General features: G+C 44.1%; 1 protein-coding gene across 1 annotated transcript; it reads right to left on the bottom strand.

The window, feature by feature from the left end:
* Positions 1–2,966: 2,966 nt before the first annotated feature.
* Positions 2,967–4,058, bottom strand: nkx2.2b (NK2 homeobox 2b). The gene is made up of 2 exons (XM_029496866.1): positions 3,821–4,058; positions 2,967–3,555 (listed from the first exon to the last, which is right to left on the bottom strand). Exons 1-2 carry the CDS (start codon positions 3,972–3,974, stop codon positions 3,086–3,088), a joined length of 624 nt encoding a protein of 207 aa, XP_029352726.1. The 5' UTR covers positions 3,975–4,058; the 3' UTR covers positions 2,967–3,085.
* Positions 4,059–7,615: the final 3,557 nt, after the last annotated feature.

Here is a 7,615-nt window from a genome sequence, read left to right as displayed (position 1 = left end):
AAAACTTCACCTGGTGAATACTTTTTCAGGCCGGGTTGTCTGAGCCATAACCACCTGTGGGTATCGGGGGGGGCATTCACGACAACCTCTATTTGTATACATCTCTTCTTTTTCCCCTCCCTCTTTATTTCCTTCCTCCTCGTTTCCTTTCATTTGGCCTCAGCAGACTCCGTCCTCTCTGCCCCCCCCCACACTTAAAAATGCAGCCCTCTGGAGGAGCATGAGGCCAAGCAGCTGGGGCCCCTGAGGGCCTCTTGAAAACGGCAGCCCACTCCAGCCAGGAGGAGGGAGGGGCCATCCAGACCACCTGGCCCCTGAAACAAAGATTCACTGACCGATGTGACGTCACGTCTGGGAACCAAAACAGTCCAGTTTTAGCTTTTAGCATTTAGCATTGCTCTATTTTTTTTTTTTTTTTTACCTGGGAGTCTGCTCAGGCTGGAACCTGGACTGGACCCGTTGTCAAGGTAACAAGTCCTGCAGACTCCTTAATGACCCCTTTCTGATTCAGCTGCAGGAAATCACAGCGACGATACAAAGAAGAAGAATCGGCGCCGAGAGAATAAAATCACAAATCAGTTCTGTCCATAAAAGGCCTCCGCGCTGACCTGCCTGGTTACGGCGTGCAGGGAAAGGTCAGAGGTCACACGTCCAGAAGTGTTCTTCAGAAATCATTCAGTGCTTCGGTCTGCAGGTCGGCGAAGGTCAAGGCGCCGCCTCTGCACCACTTGGCAGTTAAAGACGCATTAAGAAACATGAGAAACATGGAGGAGTGTGTGTGGCCTCCTGCTGTCTGCCGCTGATGCTGATCGTGGAGCTCCTCGGCGCCATCATGAGGTTTGTCAAGTGAACTGATCTCAATGTTTATTTAAAGTTCTTCATCTTGAGAATAATATTTTTTATCTTGACTGTTTTTATTAATCATGATATCTTTATTTGTGTGTCTTTGTAATATTGCTGTCGTCTGTAATTGTAATATTTTAAATATTTTTTTTTAAATCACATCTTATTATTATTATTATTATTATTATTATTATTTTGTTCTTATTGTTTCCTTAGCAACGGTGTCACGTCCTCCTAACAGGAAGTCACCTCATCCAGGTCAGTGTTCGTTGACTGTTTACACCTGATGGTTGTTGTTGTTGTTGTTGTTTCTGTAGTTTGTAAGTTGTAGTTTAATTTCAGTCACACTTTTACAGAAAAATCTGCTTGTCTTCATGAACCAAATGGGGATTCATCCGCCAGTGAAAGTAGTTCCAGAAAAACAGAAGTATTTCCGGATGCTGACACAATCAGGTGTGTGATTTTAGTTTTCAGGCTTTTGCTGCCACCTGCTGGCAGCTCTGAGGTCAGCAGCAGAGCCGCTTTCATGACATTTCATTCAATTATTTCTAAATAGAAAGAAATAAAAGTAAACTCAGAAAATCAGATCACATGATCTGGACTTTTAACTAAAATATAAATATCAGACGTTGCTCTGATTTCCTGTCATCGGATGTCTGAGATGAGCTGACCTTTGACCCCTCCCTCACACACACATTAGCTGACAGTAGATGTTTTCTTTCAGTAACTGAAGTTCAGAGTCTTTAACGTCTCTGTGTTCTTCAGAAACCAAAGACCGAGACCAGAGCGGGATCAGGTTACCATGGAAACTGGAGTCTGGACGTGAGGATGGGATGTTCGGCGTGAACGAGGTGGATCCCAGAACATAAACTCTTTCAGCTTCATTTAAAAAACACTCATGAACCAAATTTGATTTGGTCTTCATTAATACAGAACACAGTTCGAACTAAATTCTGTTCATGATCGTTTAAAACAGCAAAATACTTCTTCTGACTGAACGAAACAGGAATTTTAATCTGAGTTCAAGAGAAGTTGATTTTGATGTTGGATGAAGTCCCGGTCCTGGTCTTGGTCTTGGTCCCGGTGCTGGTCTTGGTCCCGGTGCTGGTCTTGGTCCTGGTCCCGGTCTTGGTCCTGGTCCCGGTCCTGGTCCTGGTCCTGGTCTTGGTCCCGGTCTTGGTCCCGGTCCCGGTCCCGGTGCTGGTCCCGGTCCTGGTCCTGGTCCTGGTCCTGGTCTTGGTCCCGGTCTTGGTCCCGGTGCTGGTCTTGGTCCCGGTCTTGGTCCCGGTGCTGGTCTTGGTCCCGGTCTTGGTCCCGGTCCTGGTCCCGGTCCCGGTCCCGGTGCTGGTCCCGGTCCTGGTCTTGGTCCTGGTCCCAGTCCTGGTCCTGGTCCTGGTCCTGGTCTTGGTCCCGGTCTTGGTCCCGGTGCTGGTCCCGGTCCCGGTCCCGGTCCTGGTCCCGGTCTTGGTCCCGGTGCTGGTCTTGGTCCCGGTCTTGGTCCCGGTCTTGGTCCCGGTCCTGGTCCCGGTCTTGGTCCCGGTCCTGGTCCCGGTCCTCTACAGGCCTGATGAATGGCTGTTTGGTTTGTCTGAGGTGTGTTTTTGGACATTATTGATCCGGATCGATGTGAAATGAATTCAATCATTAATATCCAGTTTATTACAAAACAAACTCACATCAACATCATAAATAGATTTATAAAACACAGGAAACATCTTCTGCCAGTAAAAGTGACGACAACAACAACAACAACAAACTTTTGGCTCGACTTCTCTGATCACTTCAGGCTTTTTGTCCGCGTGCTGACAGGAAGCAGCTCTGAAGGGAATTCAAAATAAAACCAGCACATTTAATCTGAGAAGAAAACCAGAATCTGGACCAGAACATTCGGATCATTTGTCCTTTTTTACAATCCTGAAATGTTCCAGCTCACTTTTTCTTTTGGACTTCTTGGAAAAGTCTCTTGGATCCAGTCCGGATCAGTCTCTTGTATCCAGTCTGGGTCCAGTCCGTGTCCAGTCCAGGTTCAGTCCGGGTCCAGTCCAGGTTCAGTTCAGGCCCAGTCCAGGTCCAGTCTGGGTCCAGTCTCCTGATCTAGTCCAGGTCCAGTCCGGGTTCAGTCTGGGTCCACTCCGGATCAGTCTCTTGGATCCAGTTGGATCCAGTCTGGGTCCAGTCTTTTGGATCCAGTCCGGGTTCAGTCCGGGTCCACTCCGGATCAGTCTCTTGGTCCAGTGCGGGCTCACCAGGTCCAGTGGTATACGTGGGCCAGCTGCTGCTGCAGGCCGGCCGGTTCGGTGCTGTATGCGGGGTGCAGCAGGGCGGAGTAGGCGCACAGGGGCAGGCCCAGTCCGGTCCTCAGGGGGTTCTCCAGGTCCTGCACCAGGACCGGGACGGTGACCCGGCGGCCCGGCAGCAGCTGCTGCGCCTCCTGGCTGCGCACCGTCCGGGCGCGCTTCAGTTTGTACCGGTGGTTCTGGAACCAGATCTTGACCTGGTTCGGCGTGAGCCGGATCAGCCCGGCCAGGTGCTCCCTCTCCGCGGCCGACAGGTAGCGCTGCTGCCGGAAGCGGCGCTCCAGCTCGGAGGTCTGGGCCTTGGAGAACAGAACCCGCCGCTTCCTGCCGCGGCTCCGCGGCGCGTCCGGACACTCATCCGGGGACAGGTCCGGGGATTTGGACCCGGTTCGGGACCTCAGGGAGAAACCACGAACTGCAGGAAGAGATGAGAAGGAACCTGATTACCGTCTGGACCGGAACACTCTGATTTCAGACCCGAACGGACCAAACTTCACTCTGACACCGAACTGGGAGGAATCCGCCGGACTCACCTGAGACCGAAAACCAGAACCAGCAAGTTTACTGTTATTATTAGATTAAAAAGTTGAATTAACTCAACCAGGCCTGTCAGATTTCGGCGGTTCGGTCATTATAAGCAGACCCAGGATGAAGATCTGGTCGGACCAGGTTCTGCTCACATGAGAGCTGGAGGTCGGCAGCTCCGGCCGAGGAGGGGGAGGCCTCCTCGGCGTCGTCCTCCTCCGTCTCCTCGGTCCCGGAGCCCAGCGGGTCCGGGAGGTCCAGCAGGTCCCGCACGGAGAATCCGGTTTTTGCGTTGGAGCCAGAAGACATGACGGGGGAAGGTGTGAGTCCTCCGGGGGGGCTCTGAGTCCATGAAGAGCCGGAGAGCGGAGCTGCTGCACCGGCGGAGAGGAGAGCATTTAACGGCGACAATAGGGGGGAGGGGGGGCCGGGGGGGGGACCGGGGGGGGGGAGAGAGAGAGAGAGAGAGAGAGAGAGAGAGAGAGAGAGAGAGAGAGAGAGAGAGTGTGTGTCTGTGTCTGTGTGTGTGTGTGTCTCTGTGTGTGTCTGTGTGTCTCTCTGTGTCTGTGTCTGTCTCTGTCTGTGTCTCTCTGTGTGTGTCTGTGTGTGTCTCTGTGTGTGTCTCTGTCTGTGTCTCTCTGTGTGTCTCTCTGTGTGTGTCTGTCTGTGTCTCTGTGTGTGTCTCTCTGTGTGTGTCTGTGTCTGTCTCGGTCTGTGTGTCTCTGTGTGTGTGTCTGTGTGTGTCTCTGTCTGTGTGTGTGTGTCTCTCTGTGTCTCTCTGTGTGTGTCTCTGTGTGTGTCTCTGTCTGTGTGTCTCTCTGTGTGTGTCTGTGTGTGTCTCTGTGTCTCTCTGTGTGTGTCTGTGTGTTGGGGGCGGGTCCAGTCAAGAGGATGAGAAGCGGAAGGTTTAATGATGGAGGATTAGAGACATTTACATCTTTCAGTCACTGATCTGAGTCTTCTTCACTCAGCTGGACTCTTTTATCATCGTTTATGATGAAAATAAAAACCAGCACTGTGACAGAAATAGACCTAATAAATAAAAATAAAGGAGGGAAAAAGAAGGATCCACATATTTATCCAAAAAGTAAAGAAAATAAAAATACAGCAGAAATTAGACTGAAATCACTTTATTCAGTCAGAAATAAATACAAAAGCTTTTGTGGTTTATTACCTTTAATGTAGAATAAAAATGTCTGTTGTTGGAAGTGAATCCCCAAAATTCACATTTGAATGAACAAATATAACAAAAACAGCAATAACATGAAGACATATAATTAACTAAAGAAATAAAAGGAGGCTGTAAAACAACAACAATCGCACAAAAACTGAAAAGGGCGGATTTCTTTTAGTCCCTTTAGATTCTGTTTGTTGTGAGGATTAACTGAAGAGTCTTCTGTTTGTTCATCAGCTCGTCGACTGACTGGCATCAGTTTGTTGTTGTGATCTTTTGTTTGTGTTACACAAACCCCTTTAATCCTTCTGCACAGAATCATCTAAACACAAAGTCCGAATATTTTCATTTTAAAAACGTTGACAGAAGCAGTTTTGTCCCTCCGAGTCAGAAAACGTAACAATAATTCAGATTAATTCTTTAAAGCCTTCAGTGTTTCTGAATATTTCTTTAAAACCAACAGATTGTAAGAGCAGGATATTTAAGGGCCGACCCCATGTGGGGCCCCTGAGAGTCCCACCAGAGTCTGACTGGACTGTCCTGGTCGGGAAACAGAAAACCAAATCTGGATCAGACTCCGATCCTGGTTCTGTTTATTTTTAAACTTCACAGTCAGATATGAACTGGATACACATTTTAATAAGTCTAAATTTTTGTTGAAAATTAATTCAACCTTTTTATTTCTGACATTTTACTGACAGAATTTCTGAAAGCTGCCGTCTGGTTGTTTCAGACTTTGGTGCGTTCTTGGTTTAAATTTTTGGCCTTTATAAAAAATAATTTTCCTTTTAAAGGAAATCTCATTTTACAGTGTTTTTACATATATATTTTTATTATTAATCCATAAAAAAAGATGAAATAAATATTTGTTTCAGAAAATCAGAATTTTTTTCTGTCAAATAATCTGGAAAGATGTAAAATCTGTTCTTGTTTTTCTCCAAACGGCTGGATTTTAATGTTTGGTTTGCAATTTTGTGCGTCTTTGTAATGTGTGTGACAATGAGCTGCTTAGTGCGTCTCGTGTTGTGTTGTTGTGTTGGATCCTGCTGGGTGGTTGAACTCTACAAACAAACACAACCAGCTGAAGCTCACAAAGAGCGCACAGCCTCCACATTTATCCCATTTATTCCCCCTGAACACTTTATAATGGCCTGACTGAGACACACACAGACACACACCGTTACACACACAGACACACACAGTTACACACAGTTGTCATGGTATTCAGACTTCGGCTTCAACAGAATGTCTTCTATATTCATGACCACACAAACACACACGGCAGTTTAAGACATTTCCACCGACAATGTGAAATAAAACTTCTCTTTTTTTTATTGAACCATTAAAATTTAATCTCATAAAAAATTCACAGAAAAAGCTCAAATTAGAACAAAATTTAATTTGAAAGAAAATGAAAACTTCAATATCAAGTAATGAAATGGTCAATGGAATCAAAATAAAAATGTAAAGACCCAAAACAGAAAAAATTACATTTTAAGTAAAATTTTTGAAATGAAGCAAAAAGTGATAAAAAGCAAAAAAATTAAGGAAAAAATAAATTTAAATTAATATTCAATTATTTTAAATTTAAAATAAATATTAAAACTAATAAAATCCATGAAAGTGCCAATATGTGAATGTCATTAGAATAAAATAAAAATGGTCTAAAAAACAAGAACATATAAATCCGAGTTATTGTTCATTTTTCTCTCCTGGTTTGTGTTTCTCTGGTTTTCTGGTGAATTTTAATTTTTCTCATAAAACTACTTCAAACGTCAGAAAAATAATTTCTTTAATTATGACAAATGAAAAGTCTGAGCTCACTGAAGTCTGTGAATCCTGTCAGGTGTAATCAAACTGAAGCTTATTTCTCCAGAGATGGATTCTCTGATCCAACATTTCAGAAACGAGCAGCTTTTTAAGGTGTTTGTTGATTTACCTGAGCTGTGACTGCCCCCTGCTGTCTGACGGAGGAACTGCAGCTCAGCTCAAATGAGCGTAAAGAAAATCATTAATTAAACTTTTCCAACTTCTGTCTGAAAAATAAGTTTGATGATAAATCAGACGTTTTTCATTTTGTTTGGATTTTCTATAAAAATCCTGTGGGGCCTAATTTATTTTATTGAAACTAATTACTAATTAATTTAAACTAATTTTAGACATAAATTGTTGTATTATTTATTAAAGTTTCTAAAAGCAGTGACATTTAATTTTGTCCTGATTTTGCTGAGTTAAACTTAATTTGTTAGACAAACTGTCTTTTTTTTTAAACACAACCAGGTGACCTAAAAAAACAAAACAAACATTGATTAAATTGGAAATTCGAAATCAGATGATTTGAAGTTTATCAACGAAAAACTGTAATTACACTAATTGACCTGTTGGAGGCGCCATCGTATTACAAATCCACTGAAGTCAGAAAAAACTGCTTCACTCAAACACACCACAGAAAAAAATCCTACATATATTTACTGTTTTCAAACATTTTTAATTAAGATAAAAAAAGACATCAGTCCAGGAGCTCCTCCCCCTCTCTTCTGATTGGCTGACAGCTTTATTGAAGGGACCCAATAAAAAATATCAGCTCTCAGATTAAAGAAAGAAAAATGAAGTTATTTTATCTCATCAAAAACCTGTGAAGGTTTTAAATGTCCATCTGATGCTGAATCTCCGAGTGTCCCTGAAGCAGCCACAGCCTGATGTGATGCGTTCAGGGTCAACATGTAAAACAGACAATTCAGGAAAAAATTCACTAAAAAAAAAAAACATTTCTTAC

Source organism: Echeneis naucrates, chromosome 24 (genome assembly GCF_900963305.1).
Source record: "Echeneis naucrates chromosome 24, fEcheNa1.1, whole genome shotgun sequence".
NCBI lineage: Eukaryota > Metazoa > Chordata > Actinopteri > Carangiformes > Echeneidae > Echeneis > Echeneis naucrates.
The sequence above is the reverse complement of the archived record's forward strand: the minus strand, read 5'-3'. Positions and strand labels throughout refer to the sequence as shown.